Source organism: Tamandua tetradactyla, chromosome 7 (assembly GCF_023851605.1).
Source record: "Tamandua tetradactyla isolate mTamTet1 chromosome 7, mTamTet1.pri, whole genome shotgun sequence".
In the NCBI taxonomy this organism is placed as follows: Eukaryota; Metazoa; Chordata; class Mammalia; order Pilosa; family Myrmecophagidae; genus Tamandua; species Tamandua tetradactyla.
In genome coordinates this window covers 152263793-152286290 of record NC_135333.1, presented here as the reverse complement: position 1 = coordinate 152286290, position 22498 = coordinate 152263793, and the positions used below count along the sequence as shown (strand labels likewise).

General features: G+C 36.1%; 1 protein-coding gene across 2 annotated transcripts in view; it reads right to left on the bottom strand.

The window, feature by feature from the left end:
• The window catches only part of TMTC2 (transmembrane O-mannosyltransferase targeting cadherins 2), a 478556-nt gene that overhangs the window by 66180 nt on the left and 389878 nt on the right, over positions 1-22498 (bottom strand). For both annotated transcript variants that reach the window (XM_077111531.1, XM_077111532.1), the window contains one exon: positions 9897-9960. In XM_077111531.1, the coding sequence (XP_076967646.1) occupies positions 9897-9960 (64 nt within the window). The remainder of the gene's footprint in view (positions 1-9896; positions 9961-22498) is intronic.

Sequence of the window (22498 nt, the reverse complement as noted above, 5' to 3'; positions counted from 1 at the left end):
AGCACTATATTCAAATCAATTTTTTTTCATGTGATAAAGAGAAACTGTTGTGTCCCATATTATGCAAGTGACATGGAGTTTAACTTAGTCTAGGAAAATCTCATCCAGGACATAGGGTCCTTATGAGAATTAATCTACAAATCTACACATTTTTCAAGATATGGTCAACTTTTATTTATCTTTAGGGTAAAGTATAATGCGATTTATCTATAGATATAGGGGAGGGTTTAGTTTTCAATATAGGTAAGATGGAAAACAAGGAGTAGAGGAAAGGAAAGGAAACAGGAAAACAGGCGACAGTGTTACAAGAGAGTTAGAAGGGGACATAAAGATTTAGACACATCAGCAAACTATTTTGTTAATGTTTCAGTGTATACTTAGGAAAAATAAGGCTCTATGAAATCAATCAGGGATCAGAAACAGAAAACCTCACAAGGATAATATAAATCAGAAGGCCAGCTGCAGGAATAACCAAAGGGGATTCTGAAGGATGTGGGGGTGGGGTAGGGAGAGAAGTTCCCCTGTAAGGAGAGCAACCATTAGTTCACTCTCGCTGATACTTCCAGGTAGGAATGTGGGTCACTGTGGATATATCAGATGAATTTAAAGAAATGAGGATATCTGGTGCAAAATTTCTATTTTGGTAGTACATTATCAATATAACTTATGGTCAGTTTAGTCAAACATCATAAGTACAAGGAATTTTGAATAGGGTGTGAGATCTTGTTGGTTTGTACAGGTTAGACTAAAGTCCTGCTATATCGCAGAGTAATCTGGGCAGTGAATAAAGAAATATTTGCAAAGTTTCCTTGGGGAAATGGGGAGAAAGGAGGAAATATTCAACTTCCGACTTGGAGAATCCCTGATATTATCACCAGCAGTGGAGACAACCAAATCAATAGGCTGAGCCCTCGATATTGGGGTTCTCCCCTTTGAAATTTATTCCTGCAAAGGATAGGCTGAGCCTACTTATAAGTATGCCTAAGAGTATGCCCAGAGAACCTCTTTTGTTGCTCAGATGTGGCTTCTCTCTCTAAGACAGCTCAGCAGGTGAACTCACTGTTCTCCCCCCTAAGTGGAACATAACTTCCAGGGGTGGAAATCTCTCTGGCAATGTGGGTCAGAACTCCCACAATGAGCCAGAACTCAGCATCATGGGATTGAGAAAGGCTTCTTGACCAAAAGGGGAGGAGAGAAGTGAGACAAAGTTTCAGGGGCTGAGAGGCTTTAAACAGTGTTGAGAGATTATCATGAAGGTTATTCTTATGTATTATATAGATATCTCTTTTTAGTTTGTGGTGTATTGGAGAGGCTGGAGGGAATTACCTGAAACTGTTGAGCTGTGTTTCAGTAGCCTCAACTCTTGAAAATGACTGTATAACAATATAGCTTTTACAATATGACTGTGTGACTGTGAAAACCTTGTGCCTGATGCTCCTTTTATCTAGGGCAGATGAGTAAAAAATATGGATTAAAAAATAAATAAATAATACTGGGGATAAGAGGTAAAATAAATTGGGTAGGTTGAACCACTAGTGGTCAATGAGAGGGAGGGGTGAGGGGTATAGGATGTATGTTTTTTTTGTTTGTTTCTTTTTGTTTCTTTTTCTGGATGATGAAAATGTTCTAAAAATGATCGTGGTGATGAAAACACAACTTATGTGATGATGTTGTGGGCCACTGATTGTACACCATTCTGTACTGTATGTGTGTGAGGATTTGTCAATAAAAATATTAAAGAAAAAAAAAGAAAAGAGGAATCTAGTTTTCCTGGAGGAGAAAAAACTAAATACAGTATTAGTGCTTGGTCCCACAATTCAAACAACTGCAGCTACAACTCCATGCAAATGAACCCTCCAACACAGTAATGTAAGTAAAAATAAACATGCTTGGAATCAGACTATAATAAAATGAAATTTCCTATAGGTTTTGATGTGCGCCGAACTAAAGTTCTCAAGTTAATTTTCTATATAGCTAAGAGCTACTGAAGTTCCTGCCTCAAATTCACCTATCTCCATACTTCTCTCTCTCCTGTCCCCTAACCACACGCACACACACGCACACACACACACAGTGCATATATATTTTAAAAGTAATATTTAAACATGAGTGCACTTGGATACTGATGAATACAATGCTGTCAGTTGAGCTTAGGGCAGCCCTAGAAAGGACTACACAATAGATCACACCTACAGTTAGTAAATATGTGGTCTGTACTAACCAACTTTCTCTTTTAAGCATGAAGAATTAAGAACCTGATAGAACAATATACTTCTTGTTTGTGTACCACTTTCAGAATAGAAATACGACACAAAGTAACTAAAATAAAAGCAGAGACAAGTGGATGCACCAGAAACTGGACTTTGCAACTTGTTCGGAGAAGAGAAACACAACACGCAAACAATTTGGAAAGGAGACCTACACCAGAAAGGAGGCTGAAGACAGGATGGGTGTGATGAGACTTAAACTGATCCTGGCACAACTGAAGATCTCAGGCAAGTGAGCAACAGTGAATACGAGAATAAAGATATTTGATTTTTTCTGATGTGTGCAGAAATACAAAATCTCGACGTGATGGAAGCCTACTCATGAAATGAAGTAGAATAAGTTTGCTGACTTAATTTTGCTGTTAATAAACCCTGAATCAACTGTTTTGTCTTCTTCCTCCCCCGACCCATTCAATAAAACAGGTTCAAATATGGGGGAAACGAATGACAGTTTCTTTCCTTATTAAAACCCGTTTATTCTGGGTTTATCGATTTAGGGGACTCCATTTTCTAAATGTAAAATAGACAAATATATTTGAAACTGAAATAAGGAACAAGAATGGGAAATACTGTGCAATTTTAAAACACATTTTACTTAGAGTCAATCTGGTGATTCTAAGATCCATATATTATTAATGCCTGAAAGTCAAGAGACACATGGTATGTAATTTTCCCACATCATAGAAGCCTGGAAAGTTTAGAAAAGGCCATATGGTTCCACCCCCATTTATAAGAGAAATGTGCTTTAACTGCTTTCCAGAAAAATTATTATTAACCTTGTCATTTTTGTTAGCAAAGTGACAACCTACAGTAGTCCCTCCCACCAAAAAAAAAAAAAAATCCTTATATGGTCAAATCTAAATCTGTCCTATTTAACTTAATTTTATGTTCTCTTGTTTTAATTAGGGTTGAGGAATATCTTTTCCCATCAGAAAACAACTATGGACTGAGAATACATTATATCCCCTCCATGAGAACACCCCAAACAATTTTTAACATTTTCTTCCAGATCCAGTTTCAACAGTTATTTCTACCTTGTGGCCCACACTATATTTACCACAAGGAGTATAGCACGAATTGCAAGTAATGTATTGTAGATTATGTTGACTACCTCATAAAATAATTGCATTCTGCAACTGCAAGTTCGTATCTTTGAATCTTCTCTTTCCATGCTTCTCTGTCTGATCTTTTGGCATATAATCATTGCTAAAGAGCCCAAATGGATAATACTGGATTTAATTTTAAAATAATGCTATGCAATAATTTATGCCCTAAATTCCTGGGAAAGGTATAATACACATATACAATTTTCTAATGTATAATTTAATCCTTGGAGTACATTCCCCTCAAATTCATATAAAATGGTAGGACACTTATAAAATGATAAATATTAAAAATGTAAAGTGTGATTTATAACATCAAACATATATGAATCAGATGGCCTAAACAAAAGTAAGAGTTAACTTACTGGTCATTTTGAAATTTCATTTGGAGTTATCATAAAATGACTGATTACTTAACGCTGTATCTCACAAAAACATACTTCAAATGGCACTTACAACATATTGACATGACTGTGCACATCAACTCACCCAGCTGTCCACAGATCGTCCATGTCAAATTCCACATTTCTTTCTCACTATTAGCAGATGATCAAGTGATTATAATTAATGTTACTTAGCACCTCATCTTGCCTCCCCACCATTTCTAGTTTTTCCCCCCTATAAAGTCATATATCACTATCCCTGAGAAAGAAGTAATCCTTTAACATCTTCGATATTTTCCTTGGCTTAGCCACACCTGGACACATTTCAGCTTCATATTTAAAGATGTGTGTGCATACATACATCCTTCCCTTAACACGTACCTTCAGTATTTCATAACTTCATAATTAATATTTCTTTGGTATTTCCCCTTTCCTTAAATTTAACTCCATAATTCCTTATAGAATAAATTTCTATAAAAATCTGCCTCCTATTCTCCATTTCCTTAACACCTTAAAAAGTTCTGTCTAGGGGATGCAAAAGTAGTTCAGCAGTAGAATTCTCACCTGCCAGGTGGGAGACCCAGGTTTGATATCCAGCCCATGCACTTCCCAAAAATAAATAGGCAAACAAACAGACAAAAGACCAAACAAATGAAAAAAAAAATCAACAAATGGTGCTACAATAACGGATACTCACATGAAAAAAGAATGAAATGTGACCCCCACCATCTAGCATACAAAAAAAAAAAAGTTCTGTCCACATTGCTTGCATGAAACTGTATCTTGAAGGTCACCAATGACATCTTACTCTTTTGCAGATGTCATTACTCAGCAACACTGATTTCTTTGTCTTAACATTATCTTGGTTCTGCCTCCTGACTACTTATATGTGTTGTCTTCCTTATCTTATCCCCCGAATGTAGATTCCTGGGGTGTTTGCAATTGTCTCTCTTCTCTCCTTGTGTATATTCTCTCCATCAGGAGTTCTGTTCATTGCTTTGGTACTTTCTGCTCTAGGCAGATGACCTCCACATCTCTATTTCTAACTATAGTCTTTCCCCCCCAACCCTCTGCTTGAAAGGAATATCCAACAGTAAATTACAGTATTATTTCTGCTTATGGTACTTCTATTTTTTCCAAGTTACCTAAAGTCAAAATTTTAGAACACTCATTGGGACCACCTAATTTTTCTATTTACATCTTATCCATATCCAGTGATTATTTCTCCTGAATGTTCAGTTCCACTCCACTGTGTATCTGTACCTTAGGTTCTATCACCTTATGCTTAAATTACTATATCAATGACCTATTGCTTGGTTTGCCAAAGGATGTATCTGCCAACAATACTCCTTCAAATACAACACTCATTCTTCACTGCATCATAAAAGTGACCTTCCTAAATTATTGCTTTCATTATGTCACCCTGCTCAAGAAAATTCTTCAATACAAACTCCTAACACTTAGCTTGGTATTGAATGTTTTTCATCTGGCTTTACCTTCGTTCCCAGTCCTTCCTTCCCCCACCTTCCTCATCTCTGTGACACCCCCCACCCACACACACATTCCCCCACCCCTGCAATCCAGTCACCATGTCCGACTGCTATTCCTTGAACATATTTCATGATTTCTATGTTCATACATGTGCTTCTTCCTGCCTGAATTCCTTTCTTTCTCCTTCTCTTGCAAAAATCCTCATCTCTAAACATGCTATCATTTCAACATTGTCTGAGCTTGTCAACTCTGTCTCAGTGCCTTCCCAGATCAATCCAGCTCAAAGTAATTTCTCCCTTCTGTGCAGCTTTCAAGCCCTTAGCATATATAACTCACACAATACTGGTTATACAGTATTATTTACTGCCCTGTGGTGTGAGGATTTGAATCCATGTGTTTTCTTCTCCATGCCCTCCCAAATTAGTTTATTTCTCAAGGTCAGGGATAATTTTTCATGCAATTTTAAAACCCAACTGCACTTGGCAAGGAGCCTTATCCAAAGTTGGCACTTGATAAAAATAAGTTGAAAGAATTCAGATTAAAAACAATTACATCCAGAAAAATGCAAAATATATAGACCTAATCACTGGTGATTATGACTTTTGACTCTATAGTTTACGAAAAGCCAAGTGAAAACAGGTGACTTTTGTACTATGCAAATTCCCTATTCTTCATATTAAAAAAAATGTAAAACCCATATATTAATGCAGTATTTGGCTTAATTCCCACATGAAGGACAAAGCAGTTTCATTTCAATATTCCTCTAGTCTTCCAGAATCAGCATTTTGATACGAATGTGTGGAAGAAAAGACAGTTGTCTTTTCAAAGTAATCTCCACAGAAAGATCAGTTTTTTAAATAAATGTGAAAAACTAAAATTGGAAAAATTTAAAATGGCAATTTTGGTAAAGCATTTTCCCATTAGAGAAATGTTTTAATATATATCAGGTTTAATTTTAGAATACTCTCTACCAAAAATAAATTAGGCATATTGGATAAATTTAAGGGTGTCATTTGTTTATAACAGACATTTATCTAATTATCCATTTAATAAATAGCAATGATTTAACCTTGATGAAGAGACAATATCAGGATATAAAATTTAAAATTATATTGTACCTGCAGATTTAAGTTCTTTTCACTACTTTATCATTTGATCTATGTATTTAAATAATTCTATATATATAAAATAATCCAAAAAGTCAATTAACGATTTTAAAGAAGATTGTGTGGAAAAATCTGGATTGTTTAGAATAGAAAAAAAGAATTTCTTTATGAGATATACTGAATAAATGGAATTGATATTTTATTAAGAGATAAATAAATTCCACAGATGATGAATGATCTTTTTGTTTGTTTGTTGGCATGGGCAGGCACTGGGAATCGAACCCGGGTCTCCAGCATGGCAGGCGAGAACTCAGCCACTGAGCTACCATTGCACCACCCTGGATGATCTTTTTCATATGATGGTAATGCATGGTAATACACAAGGGTTGAACTCACATATTTTACTTTGTGTATTCATGACCTGTCATGAGCTTTCCCAAAGTGTCTATGTATCCATTTCTGACTGTGACAGTTAGGGCACTAAAACAATAGAAAAAAGTCCTTGATGAATAATAAAAGTAAGATTAGATTACCATGTAGACAAGAAAAAAAAAGGCAATGGAAATATTTAAATAGGGAATGGAGAGTGAGGTCTGTTTGCTATGTTCTTGTTGGATATGCAGCAAACTGAAAGTTATGAAGTCAAAATATGGAATTAACAAAGAATGCTTTTATGAACCCAGGTAATAAATAGTTATAAGCAAGGTAAATATGAGGTGAATGCTTTCATTTAGGTCAGATGTATAATTACTAATAAATTATTTGATGGGTTGTTGTTTAAACAGGTCTCTGAGCTTCAGAAAAGAATTTTATATTATTGCCATAGTTTGTATTTTATCAGTCTTGCCTCAGTGACATTCCTAGGCTATGTACAGAACAGCAAAACACAAATGGCAGGAAGAGCCCAAGTCTATTAACCCAGCAACTGTAACGTCATTTATTTATTGTTGAAATATGAACTTGTCCATAAAATAGTGAACTTAGTGTTACCAGACAAGGAAAGCATCACAATTGAACACATATAAATGCATGTTCAAAAGGAGTCTGAGGCATATATATAAAGAAAAGAAAATTTGGGGGGTTCAGAAAAATAGTAGGCTTGAGTTGGAGATTAAGTATTGACTGTACGACCTGGCTAGTCATTTAAATGAAACAATCTCATAAATCAGGGTTAAATTTGTCTTGGGTCTTTTTCATTTAGGTTAGGTCAGATAGCTCTGATAGCTTTTTCTTGCCAATCTGTTATAATGTGCTTAAAGAAGACCATTCGTCCAAGCACTTAGCACAAATAAAAATGACAATCAAGTGACCAATAATCAGCGAATAAAGGTTAAACTTATCTACCATTTATTATGTATATTTGGAGCATTAGATCAATGTCAAGGGAAGAAAAAATGAAGGTGGAAGAGGGAAACCTGATCCCTGACTTCAGTAAATTTAAGATGTCAAATTCAACTTTCTTCTTAGAAATGCTGTTCAGATGCCCAACTCAGGAATTTCAAAAGCCGCGCTTCCTGCACACCGCCCCCTGCTCTATCTGGCTCCATTTCCGGCTCCGTTTTTCTTCAAAGCACTTATTATGTGACATCCTACATATTTTACTTATTTGCATATGGTCTGTCTCCTCAGACTAGATTGTAAGTTCCTACAGGACAGGCATTCTTGCCTAGTTAGTTGACTCATTTTATTCAGTGCTTACAACAGTGTCTGGCGCTTAATGTGTACTCAGAAAACATTTACTGAATAAACAAATGAGAACTATTATTACTTTGTTCTTTCAGATTTCTGGCTTGCATTTCCTCTGGAAGAGGAAGATATGGCTACATTTTTTTCCCATCAACTTTTCTCTTACGCAAGGAGGGACTGGAATTACAATGTGACTCCACCATTTACCGGGTGTGGTATTTGGCGAGTTAACTTTTCTGCTTCCCATTGGAAATGAAGGACCAACTGTGGCTTGTTCCCAGAGGAGGGTGACTGATCAGTGGCTCTGCCTCACATCAGAGACAGGGACAGCTGCACTGCCTGAATGCAGAGCTTTTATACACTCCAGCGGGAGGGGGCTCTGCCAAGGAGAAAGCGTTATGCCCCCCGTGAGCAGCTGGGGCTGGTTAAGATTTAATGTCTCCCTGGGTCTCTTGCAAAATTGAAAAACAGAAACACCTGCATGCAAAATGCACAAATGGAAACATACCAAACACCTGCAAGCAAAGAACAGTGGATGTAACAAACACCTACACACAAACAAGCCATAAGGGAAAAGGAGGGAGGTAGATGAGGGCTGGGAGGTGGCCACTGAGCATGTCTGTGGCTTTACTAGCAGGAATTCACACGATGCACCTAGCATGCTGCCTGCCTGGCACAACGTGCCCTGCACATAGTTAAGTGCTCAATAAATTTTAGCGGTTAATGTTCTTAGCATTATGCCTTTCTTATGCTGCAAACAGTTCACCAGTTCTTGAAGCACCTCATTAATTAATGAAACTGAGGGTTTCATTTTGAAAATATGAAAATGCCAAATGTAAAACCCTCAGTTTTTCATGTAACTAAGGTTACATGTAGTGAATCTCCCCCAAAAAGCTACCTCCCATGTGGGCTTCTTTAGGGAGCATTAATCCTCCCCTTCAGTGTTTCACAACACTATACATACATAGGTATAGAAGTGACACAATGTGTCTGAATTAATTGAATATTTTGAATTCATTGCTACACTGTATGTTTTTTTAGAGGATGAAGTCTTAGTACTATCTGAAAGCAAACTCTCTTGATGCTTGCCCAACAGATGAGTTACTGTAAAGAAATGAGCTTGTAGTCAATCATATGTGGACTTTCATTACAGTTTCAAAATTACATTTCTCAATAAATGGTCTAGATTTGAAGAGCAAGATAGAGGGTTTGAGTGTTACCAAGGGATGCTGAGTAGAACGTGTGTGAGAATAAAAGCAATATGCTGGAATTTAGTGATGTGCAGTGAATAGAAAGTACCTAGAAGACTGCTACAAAACCCCTTCTTATTTTCTTATAAATGGTTTCTCTATTTCAATAGTAATGATCTAATTTATATCCATATTACTTTATGGAACTGTGACTATTCAGGGAAAAATTTTAATGAAAACATTCTTGATCACGTTGAAAAGCACAGTTATTAGAAATGAGGGTTGTGGAATAGGAGAGAGGCACATAGCTCAAAGTTTGACTGCATTTATGAATGTAAAGATCTTTATGATGTTAAAAAGTCTGCATCATGGCAAAAAAGTCAACTTTTCAATGAATTAATTTTAAAAATCAACCAAATGAGAAGTACTGAGTACTGTTAAAATCTGTACTCAAATGATACAAATTTATATTGTTATACAGGCTAGAAAATACAACAGTTTTTACTTCTGGAAAAAGAAAGATGTTTGAGACTGGCAGATTTTATTGTTGAATTCACCATTAAGTCAGAACTTACAATAAGAGATCAGTGAGGAAAAAAACCAGTGCCACTCTATCACATGCTGTGAAGTCACCCCTTTGAGTAATGCTTCTCATTAGAAAAGTACTTACATTAGGTCTCAGCCTGGCTGCCAGATCATAATACTTCTCAGCTGCTTCATTGAGGCTAGCCTGTCTGTGAAATAAAGAAAAATCAAAATATAGCGTTTAATTTAAAATTGAAGAATCATTGGGCAGTGAAATGATACTAATGTTTTTTATTACAATCACACCAATCAAGCATAAAGTTGTCCAAGCAGAAAAAGACCATTAAAAATGGAATGCCTGCCATGCAGTGTATTCAAAGCTTTATATCTAGTATCGCAACATAAATTTATTTAGTGTATTTAGTGGGATAACTTTTCCAAGCTAACCCAGCTAATATTATAGAGTTGAGAGTATCCAGTTTCAAGATGACCATAAAAATCTTAACTTTTTTTCCGTAACTGTCAAAATTAATAATTTGTTGCTTTTGTCTCGTGGAAATAGTGAACCTGGAGAGAGGCTTAATTTCTTTTAATGCCCTATCTATCTAGAAACGTACTCCCCTTCCTACCATTGTATCAAAAAGTCAGATCTTCCCTCTCTCTTGCTCTCTAACCATGGGGTGGGAGCCATGCTTTGCTTTAGGATATTCTCACTTGCAACTCTGATTTCCCAGGAGAGACAGAAAGGTAAGGGATGGCTGCTAGCATTCACTCAATAATGAAAAGAAATGGGGCTGCGTCCTGCCTCGACTCTCCTGTAAAGGATTGCTTTGTTTATTTTTGCTTCCTGGCCTCTGGGGCTACCTTGTTTTCTGTGATTTAAACCCAGGCCCTCCAACCTATAGCGAGTTCTGAGACCTCATGGCCTTCACACAGCCAGAGTCAGTTTCTACTGCTCATAGCCAAATGTCTTAAATGCCACAGTTGACTTGTACAAATAAGAAGTGCACTAAATTTTACAGACAAGTCTGTGGACTGCTCGCCCTTGTAATTCTCAGCAAGACTTAGGTTCAGCCAATTGTTTGTAAAAGAAATCAAATATCATGGACGTGAGGAAGCTCAGCAAATTAGCTTTCAAATCTCAAGATGTTTTTCAATCATGCCACACTGCTTCAAAATAGTTTCAAGGATGGCAGATAACAAGTCGTGACCTAAGAAGCTCTTGCAGATGAGCTGGAATTTGATAACCATATTTGAATGGCAATGAAGGAATGCCACAGAAAAATGCCAAATTCAATTTCAAGTGTTGCATACAGCATAACTATGATGTGAAAAATAGCAGTAAGTGGCTTGGAATCCTGCAGTTATAATAGGGTTAATTTCTCTTGAAGAGACAATGTTAGGAAGCTTTCAAGACAAGAAGAGGACAGAAAAGTCAAGACTAAAGAGAAAACAACGATTAACTCTCACAATTAGAAAACGACATTCACTTTTAAAAAGAGAAGGCTAATAATCATACCTATAAAATTGCATTTGCACTTCGGTTAAGCCAAATAAAAACTATTAAGATATACCCCATAGAACCATAGATATTATAAGAATAACATCCCTCTGGAGAGTTAAACATATTTTTCTAATATTTTTAAAGGAAAAATAATTAGAAACACTTCTATTTTTAACAGCATGTTACAACGTGTTGTTGCAATTTACACTCTCATAAATGTTGGGGTTCAATTTCAATATTTCAAAAAAGTATTTTAGTCTAACATAGAACTGTAAAAATTCCCTCACTAGCTTATTTAATGAAAGTTCTCTCCACCAAATTATAGGATCACTTTGATTTGGATATATTTGGAAATATGAGCCAGAATTCACTTCTTGCCCTGGAAGGGTTTTCTCCAGAGAAAAATAAAGGCATGGAGGTAGGAAATTAGAGTAACTTAAATAAAGGCATGGAGGTAGGAAATTAGAGTAACTTAAGACTTCAAAGAAGTTACTTTGAAGCGAGATCAACCAATAGATGTCTAACATGGAAAGTATAGCTACCATTAAAAATTACCTTTATGGATTTTCAAGTTCATAAAATACATAAAAATCAAAAGAGAAACTGGGAATCCATTAGATGAAATTTTTAAAATGATAATCAGCTCAATTGAAAAAAGGCCCTCCCCCATCCCCCAAATGGTTATTAGCTTTAAAAAAAAAAATCATCATATAATTCAGTGGTTTAATTTCCCAAGGAAACATACAGTTTAGAAAATGTAGTTTCTTAAGTTAAAGGTAGAATAGATGCAGTTAAGAAAACAAAACAAAACAATGTATTATATGTGTCATATAACTGTAAACATTTTCACTCTAGGACCTTGCTTCTAAAATTAAATGGTCTTTGGTCTTTACTGACTACTAATCAGCAGACATTTATAATAGATCATGGAAAACTGTAGGGAAAAGAATATACCAGCTCTACCAACTGACTGTTCATTTATATCCTTGTTTTATTCTCTAGACAAGACTCCTGAGGAACTTTCCAATGTTGATTTTATAGTGTATGCTGTATTTTATACTTCTGTCTGCAAGAAACATCCTGGGAGTGCTTAATAAACCTTAATTGCACAGACAACTGAATCATTAATCTACATTTGAAAAGTGAAGAAATTAACAATATTCCCCCAGTCCCTGAGGGGCTAAGAGGATTTCACTAAATATTATCAAGAACCTTAATCACTAGATTGTTTAAGGACTCAGGTTCCCAGGACTATTAGGATCTAACTACTTAAAGAAGTTGATAAAACACACCTTTCTTGAATGCTTAAATCCTTTCTTCCTATCCTAATTATTTTCTTAGACAGAAAATTTATAAATCCCCTATCTATGGATAATTTATGAAATATTAGGAACTGATTCTTTCACTTACAATTTGCAACAACATTATGAAGCAATTTCTATTATTAACCACAGGTTTTGGGGGTTTTTTTTGTATGCTGTATGGCAGGGTCATGTTTCATTCTTTTTCCATGTGCATATCCCTTTACTGCAGCAGGATTTGTTGAATTTTTGTCTGCTCGTTTATTTGTTTGTTTTTGGGAAGTGCATAGGCTGGGACTCAAACCCCAGTCTCCTGCAAGACAGGCGAGAATTCCACCACTCAACTACCCTTGCACCCCCTATTATAATTATAAACCACATTTTAAAAGTTGATTACAACAAGGCCAAGGGGAAATTAAGTAACTTCCCCAAGGTTATAGAGCTGGTAAGTGGTTGAACTGAGAGTCAAGGACTCTGAAGCTCAAGATCTGAAGCCCAGAGGATGATGCTGGCATCTCTGTAAACATGAAGATGTAGCAGAATGACACGTGATATAGTGTTCTGCTCTGATATATCGCTTACCACGAGACCACAAGTGGTGTTTTGTTTTCCATTGATCCCCTTCCCACTTACACATATGCAACCATGAACACTCCTAGATCAGCAACCAAGGAAAGAAGAAACTGCACTCCTTGGCTATCGTGCTTATAGCCAGCCACCACGTGAGTGTGAGATGAGGTTTGAGAAGGGGAGGATGTTTGCAATTAGGGGTTTTATTCCCGGCCCCACTCCATCCTCCAAATTGATAAGTGAACATCGCCAGACCCAACTGAGCAGGAGAACTTTAAGATCAGCATGAAACGCGCTGTTGCGTTTTTCCCGTGTACTTTATCCTTTCCCCAAGGGGGAAGGAGGAGGAACTCAAGGCAAAGGCAAAGAAAGAAGGGATTTGAAAAAGTTTAAAAGTACCGAATACTCACTCACTCACCTCCACAATCTAAAGGGACAACTGGATCTGGGGGGAGTCATAAGTTTCCCATATGTCAAAGTGGAAGACGCAGAAGACAGGCAAAGGGGGAAGCAGTTGACTGTGCCAAGAGACCTCCTATGAAAGATGTGGACAACTTTGTGTTCTGGCCATAGGGCACTTTACAAAGCCAGGAAAGAGATGGTGAGTGAGCGAGATCACTTGAACCTATACTGGGTCCAGATGGGTAACTATTCCCCCAGCTAACATGCCACCCTATGAGGCAACATTAAATTAGGCTCCATATCTAGACCATAACGATTTAATCCCTACACCAACAATGGATTTATCCCTATACCAACAATGGACTTATCCACTGCAAACTCAGATGGAAGATCCCTTCTTTTTACCAACTCCTGCCTATTATATATGTGTGCCCCTCCTTCTCTCCACACTACCTGCAGCCTGTTAGGGCCAGGAAAGGCAAGGAAGCAGAAAAAAGCCTAGACGGTATTTGTAAACTGGATTATGAAGTAAACCTTTAATTCCAAAGATGTCACTGGAAAGGGCTAATTATATTGTACAGGCCTTCAGATTGAGCTTTTCTGCTATCAATGACAAGGTAGGTTCAGAGTGAAAACAAATAGACAATAACAACAGAAACAAATGTTATCTGTATGTTACAGAATTCCATTTTTGCACATGGAACTTTAAAACCTGTTTTAAAATAGGGAAATACATTTCACATATCTAATCCCTCTCTCTTATGCTACTTTATGAAAGAAAGATATCTTTATAACACAAGTTTACAGTCCAATGTTCTTTTTTTTTTTTTCTTTTTCTTTTTTCTTTTTTTTACATGGGCAGGCACCGGGAATCAAACCTGGGTCCTTGGGCTTGGCAGGCAAGCATTCTTACCTGCTGAGCCACCGTGGCCCGCCCTCCAATGTTCTTATAAGAAAAGATATATAAAGAAATTTGGAATTAGTTATGCTACAAAATAACAATGCACACTATGAAATATTTGAAGAGAATCTGATTAAAAGAATTATTTACAATTACCTGCATTTTTATGTATTCTATGGGAATTATAAAAATAAAGGTTGCTAAATTTAAAAGGAGTTCTGCTTAAATATAAAAAATGAAAACGAGTAACATTTAGAAGACTCTCTTTATAATTATTAATAGTTTTATATTGTCAATTTTGAATTAAAATAATTATTTAAAGTGGATAATAGCTACTGCTTGCCTTAAAAAAAAATTATACTTTTTTAAAGCCTTGGTGGATATTTTCAAGGATAATGTAAGAATTATTTATTTATTTTTAATTAGAGAGGGCTGTTTAGATCATGAAAACAGAAGGAAACAGTAGCTGGGTTGTCCTGGGTTCTTGCCAATCACTAAACTGGCGTGATTAGCTTTAAGTTAACTCAAAGCAGCACTAAACTTTTCTGGTTGAAAAGCTGTATAGTAGGAATAGAAGTGAAATTGAAATAAACATGGCCATAAATATGCATGGACAAACTTAAAATAGCAAAACCAGAGTTGTTATACATAAAAATATAGAGTAGAAAAGATTCATGGTCATTAAGGGTTCTTAGATGAAAATTTCTTCTGTTAAGAATACAAAAAAATAAATTAAAAGGCGTCATAATCCATATCTATCCCGCTCAATTCTGAAGTTAAAAGACAGAGCAGTAAGCAGAAATGTAGGAATAGGAAATGTAGAAATGTATAGAAATACAGAAATAGAAATGTAGCAATAGGAAAAGGCTATGCCAATGATAGTTTATGAAACATCCCTCTGAGTCAGGAATTTCTTGGAATCCTACGAGAATGTGAGCCTAGCCTTCCATGGCCTCACACCTCGCAGGAGCTGATAAGGACAGAGGCAAGTCTGTATCTAGAAAGATAACAATGAAAAGTACTAGAAAAAATGAAAAGGGAGGAAATGTATATTAGCAGTGTTAGTTGTAATATTCAGATAGAGTAAGTTATCACTTATGTTCAAGGTGTTATGCTTGGCTGGAGAGAGGGAGCTGGGAGGGGTGAAAATAGAAAAGAACTTGCTTCTCGGGATCCGTGACCCGATATCAGAGCCAACACCCAGTGCTTGTTAAAACTGCAAACTCTCAAGCTCCACTCAAACCTAGTAAATTAGAATATGCACTTTAATGAGATCCCCTGGTAATTTGCATTCACATTAATGTTTGACAGTAGCTGGGCTAGAAGTAGCCTAACCTCAAATGTTACTTCACTGTCCTTTGCTTTAAAGGATTTACAACCTATCACAACCTAGTTGAAATAAGACTGTCCTGGACCATAAGTTGATAGTGAAAGACAATTTATGATGGTAAAATCCAGTGAATTGTTGAGTGAATTCTGATTAAAAGAATTATTTACAATCACCTGCATTTTTGTGTATTCTATGAGAATTATAAAAATAAAGGTTGCTAAGTTAAAATGACATCTGCTAAAATATAAAAAGTGAAAACTAGTAACATTTAGAAGACTCTCTTAATAATTATTAATAGTTTTGTATTGTCAGTTTTGAATTAAAATAATTAAAGTGGATAATAGCTACTGCTTGCCTTACAAAAAAAATGTAATACTTTTTAAACTCTTGGGAGATATTTTCAAGGATAATTCTGGAAGAGCTAAGAAAGAAATCATATAGCTAGAAGACCTTGCATGTCCAACAGTGAGGGCAATTGCATATATATATATATATATATCTTTTTTTTCCTCCCCAATCTGCTTTGGGAAAATAATATGATCTACTCTTTTCTTGCTCAAGAACTTTAATTTTTTGTCTTTTCCAGTGAGATTTATTAAGAAGATAATATATTTAAATTTTATATTTTCAGCATATTTAATTACATAAGATTGCTGCATTTGAGTATAGAAAGTAAAAGCAATTCTTTCTCATATATTCACTCTCTCAATAAACTGGGAAAACAATGGGAACTGAGTGGTGTATGCATTTTTGTTTTCCTTACTACCTTGCGAAGCAGTGACATCTTAGACCTTCAGGTCCTAAAAAAAAGGAAAGTACACACTCATCTCTCAGTAAGTATGCCCTTTGCCAGACACTGCACCATCAGAGGGTACAAATTTGAAGTTCTTTTTCCTTTGACTATAAACCTACTTTCTAAAATTTGTCACGAAGGGATAATTTAATAATATTGGAGAAGTCTAACTTCTTAGGACATATATATTTGATAACCTGTTATTCTCTCTATAAATTCTTCCTCCATCAATTAATTCAAGAATCACAGCTTCTGGGCTGTCACTAAGATGTAAAGACGAGAGAGAGAGAGAGAGCCAATGCACTATGTCGAAGATAATGTTGTATTGGGCAAAAAACACTGAGTTTACATTCTCACTTAACCAAATGCGAGAGGTTTTTACTCTGAGCCTCAGTATTCTCATTAGTAAAATGGAATTATTTCTATCTACTTTACAGATATGCAGTTAAAACTAGGAAGGTAATAGATAGGAAATGTCAAATACAGTACCAGGCAGACAGGAGATAATGAATAAAAACTACTTTTTTCCCCTTTCCCTTAAGTGGGTGGAAAAAAAACAAAACTAAACTAAAAAGCAAACAAACAAAACACCTTTTCACCAGAGCCTAACAATGTGTGAATCGGTTAAAGTTTGTTTTCAGTGTCATTAGCCTTCCTCTTAGATATTAAGTATCTTCACACTCTCTTCAGATTCCAGTTCTGGGAGAAAACAAAACAAACCCATTCAGACCAAATGCTTCTGTTTTAGTTTGATGATGTCACTGGAATACAATATACCAGAAATGGAATAGCTTTTATAAAGAGGATTTATTAAGTTACAAGTTTATAGTTCTAAGGTCACAAAAACATCCAAATTAAGGCATCCAGAGAAAGATACCTTGACACCAAAGAAATGCCAACATCTGTAACATCTGCATCTTCTCCCAGCTTCTGGTTTCAAATGGCTCTCTTAGCCGCTGCAGATCCTTCTGGCTTCTGACTTGCTTAGCATCTAACAGGAAGGCATAGCCAACATCTGCTGGGCTCTGCATCTCCAAACATCCATGTCTAGGTGTCTGTTCTCTCTGTTGGCACTCCAAACATCTCCAAATGTCTAAGTCATTGTCTCTTCTGACTCTTTCCCTCTCTGTGAGTTGGCTTAAAGATTCCAGTAAACTAATTAAGACCCACCTTAAATGGGTGGAGTCTCATCTCCATAATCAAAAGGCCCAACCCACCTTAAATGGGTGTGTCACATCTTCATGGAAACAGTCCAATCAAGAGCCACACCTACAACTGGGTGTGTCACATCTCTGTGGTAACAATACAATTAAAGTCCCTACCTTAAAAAAATAGGTCATCCCCCACAAGATTGGATTAGGAAAAAGAACATGACTTTTCTGGTGTATATAACATCTTCAAACCAGCACAGCTTCTAGTAAAATAATTTATTCTATACTCTCACAATTCTATCGACACAATTCCAATACTCTGCCTCTATCTTCACATGTCCTTATTCTCTTATGTATACCTGTGTCCTCTCCTTTTCTTATAAGGTGTCTTATATGACAAACACTATAAAATAGATTGGCTTAATTAATGGTAATTTACTGGCTCATGGTTTTGAGGTTGGAAGTCCAAAGTTGAGGCATGAGCAAGGAGGTGCTTTCTTCCAAAAACAGTATCCTGGTTCTGGTTGTTGGTGATCCTTGGCTTACATCCCTATCTCACGTCACCTGGCAATGTCCTCTGCTTTCCTCTTTCGTGTTTGGTTGGCTTCTGGCTCCTTGCTGTGGCTTTCTCTAACTACGTCTGAATTTATTTTTTTATAGAAGACTCCAGTAACCATATTAAGTCCACTCTCATTCAGTTTGGCCACAACCTAACTAAAACAACATCTTCAAGAAATCCCATTTACAATGACCGCACACCCACAGGAATACAGACTAAGTCCAAAAACCTGCATTTTAGGGGGTATATAATTCAACCTATTACATAAGGGCCCCAGTCATTAGATTTAGGGCCCATCCTAGTCCAGTATGACCACATGTTAACCAATTACATCTGCAAAGACCTTATTTCCTATAAGGTCACACAGAAGTCGGGGTTCTAGGTAGACATGAATTTTGGGAATATTCTATTCAACCCAGTACCCTAATCAATCTGGTTTTATTTATGCCTCATTTGTTCTGTTTCTAGTACTTTTCCATTTTATTTGAAATATTAAAAATGTCAACCTGTAAAATCAACATTCCTTATGAGAGGTGAGTTAACACCTGTGATTGTTCTCCTATATTTTGGAAATTCTTTTTATATGTGAATCCCACCTTTCCAAGCAAGGCAGAAGCCAGGAATTCCCACCAGCCAATGTGTTGGCACATGACTCAAGTTCCACTAAACATATGCAACCATGAGGTATTCAAATTCAGAAGCCAACATGACAGGGTGGCAGTGGTGCCAAGGAGAATCATCTTCTAATGAATGCAGTGAGGGCTCTGCTTGGTTCCTCATGGGGGGTGGTTATAAAGTTCCAGGACAGTTAAAGCTGCTGAGCTCTAGGGAAGGCCCCAAAGGGTGGTGGATAGGGCACTATTCCTGCCTGTGTAGAGAGCTCTCTGGCCTGCTGAGAGAGACTGTGGGCTAAAGCGTTTACTTTAATAAGTCTCTTTTCTGCTTAAACTAGCAAAAGTGGATTCCGCAGTCTCTAACTAAAATTTCTAACCCATTCATAAAAAGCATGTCTAGGACTTGATCTATCTGCATCACTCCTGTATTTAATATATGATGGTTTAAGGCTGCTATCCTATTTTGGAAATTTGCTCTAATTATTTTTTGCTAAGTGCTTTTTTGCTCCATATTCTTTTTCAGAATTTCTGTATTTACATCTATATATACATACACACAAACAAAACTATATAGATACACATACTATATATGTATATATTAAATATAACTAAAGATTTTTATGCATATACCATAATTATACATATACATATATAATTATGTGTATATATAGTGTTCTAAATGTATTTTCCAATCTAATATCCTTTAAGTTACTATTTTCATCTCTTTAGTCTTCTCCATTAAGGCCTGAGAAAATATCTCTAGCTTCTATCTGAATCCACAGATTTGTAGTTGCTCTATCAGCCTATCAATTGTATACTGCCTCCATTGCAGTTAAAAATTCAGAGATCCTAATAATCTCCTAATAATCTTTTCCTGTGTTATATTGTTCCTCTTTCCAACTACTTATCTTATTTTGATAGATGTATTCTGCATCAGTTATGAAAGGTTATGTTGTATTGCAGGAATAAATATATCCTAAATCTTAGTAAATTAACATAAAGTACATTTTTCACTCATGTAGCCTATTCCAATGCAAGTGAGAAGGGTAGTTTGTCACTCTTCGGCCACTTGAAGACCCAGGAGACAAAGAATCTCCCTGGATCCTTGCTTCATAACCCCCAAGTCAAAAATAAATAAATAAATAAAAAACAAGAAACACTGACTTTAACAGCTTTCACCCCAAAATGACATACAGCGTTTTCTCATATATTCAATGATCCAGAGAAGACCCATGGCCATGCCTAACTTCAAAGACAGCAGAAAAGTCCTTTGATTCTTTTCAAGGGAGGAGGCCAGGCATATTTGGTGAACAGCATCAGTGCTACCTGCACAGCACAGAGCGTTCTTTTGAACAATGTGATAGCAGGAATTAGAGATATTCTAAGTATCTCTTGTGTTTTTAATGTAAATTTGCTTCAGTGAGAGCTTTTTACATTGATAACTCTGATTGGACACTTTCATGTGAACTACCAAATTGAATTATATATTTGAAACTTCTCTATTTGTTGATTCTATAGGGGAAAGCTATGCATCGATTATTGAGAGTTGAAATGAGTCTGTTAGAAATTTCTCAAATTTCAAGCCCAGATTCAGAGAACAGTTACAAATTTTGATCTCTTCTAGTTTTAACAGGTTTTCTAAATGTTTTCTGTAGAGAGAAGGGAAGTTTTAATGGTTGTATAGATGAGGGCAGGAACCTGAACAGTAGGCAACTTTTTCCTTTGAAGTGTCATTTTCTCATTTGTTGTAAATGGTAGCCCTAAGTTAGCTGAGGCAATGCCCAAGTAGTCTAACTAACATATCTGTTCCATCCTAGGATTAGCTACCAGCACACTCCTCTCTATACCTCACATACTGTCTCTGTGACATATACAAACCAGAGTTATCTCAATGACCTGGAAGCAAGTTCTATGTAAGCTCCAACATCTGGTACATCTCCTGAAGGCCCCAGAAAGAAAAAGATTTGCTCCTTGATGACTGGTCCTTCCCAATTTTTCTCATCCAGATGAAGTCAAATCTGTTTATCAACCCAATTTTTTTCATCCCAAGTCAAATCTGTTTATCAATCAGAAGGAGGAAGGGATTTTTACCTTATTACCGTATTCTTCTGGTCATTTCAGTGGCAATTAACAAGGGAGCAGTAGTTACATCTGCTGATCAAACCATGTCTTGAACTATAAGCTTTCCCTACATTCTGATTTTAGATAATAAGAAAACCCTTAGTCTAACTACCCAAGTCACACACGGGGAAGATACTGGTCCTCTCCCTTAAACCCAACTGGTCCCAAGCCTTGCCAATCCTGTTTCTTTTATCTCTCCCAAGATAACAGAGCTCTTGAGGGAAGAATTAATATCAAACTATTCAGTACTATCTGCCACCCCCCCCAGGAGAAAATCCATGTATAACATTAAGTAAGCAAAATCTTGACAGCCAGCTATTTTAGTAGGACTGCATTTAAAGGAAAATCAATAATCTTTCTTGTTCTTTTTGGCAAAAACAAAACATAACAAACAAACAAAACAAAAAAAAACCCTGAATATTCTTGATTAATAAAGAAAGAAGTTGCTCAGCTAGCATAGCGGATACTCAAGAAATACTTGAATTTGACAGAGGCAAAAAGCAGGACCACTAAGCAAAAACCTTCATGGAGACCCCTCACCAAGTTCATTAGGATTCGGCCAGGCTGCTGTATCATACTTGCATTCAATATATGAAGGGGCTGACAACTGAACCTTAATGCAGAAAGCTAGAGAAGGTTCTGAAAAATAAATTTAAATATTTCCATACCATAAACTTTTAACAAAAACTTTCAGTGGTTTCTATTGCTAAAATAACTAAGAAAAAATTATAAGCAATATATTCAACAAGGACATTTTTCTTAATGTTCTTAAAATGAATTTCCATTGATAGACCGTGAATTTCAGATACTAATTCAATATATAGCAAAATGCTTTGATGAAAGTATCTATTATGATTAAAATGAATTAGCCTGTAGAAATGTGCTTTCCCATCCTTTGCAAATGGTTTATTGTCGCTAACAGCATGGCGTTTTATTCATGAAGAACAAAATCCTCTTCCCTATAAAAAGTACCTAACCTTGTCATGCAAATTAAGGTGTCTTTTAAAAACTTTCCTTGCATTGAAGGTTCTTACAGATTGGCTACAATTCATTTTATAAAGATGGGAGTCAATTCAATCCTGACTTCTCTTTGTGTCTGCTTTCTTGGGCTCATCGTAAAACAAGTGTTTTATGAATGCTAAACATTAATATGAAGCAAGGACATTTGACTGAAACCTAAGTCTCCTTTTCTCTCTCAATCAGGCTTTAAAATTTCTTATTCAAAACTTACAAAAAGACATATAGGAAGACATTAAGATCCAGCTGTAAAACAAACCCAAATGATAACAACAAACTAAATTACAAAATTTGCTTTAAATATTGATTCTTGCGAGATGGGGTAAAGTAAGCATGTACTTATAAAAAGGTGATATGAGGGCAAATAGAGGTGGATGGAAATGTTCTGTATTTTGACTATGATGATGGATACACAAATCCACACGTAATAAACCTGCTTACAAGTTTTAGCAGACAGAAAGACAGATAGATACATACACACACA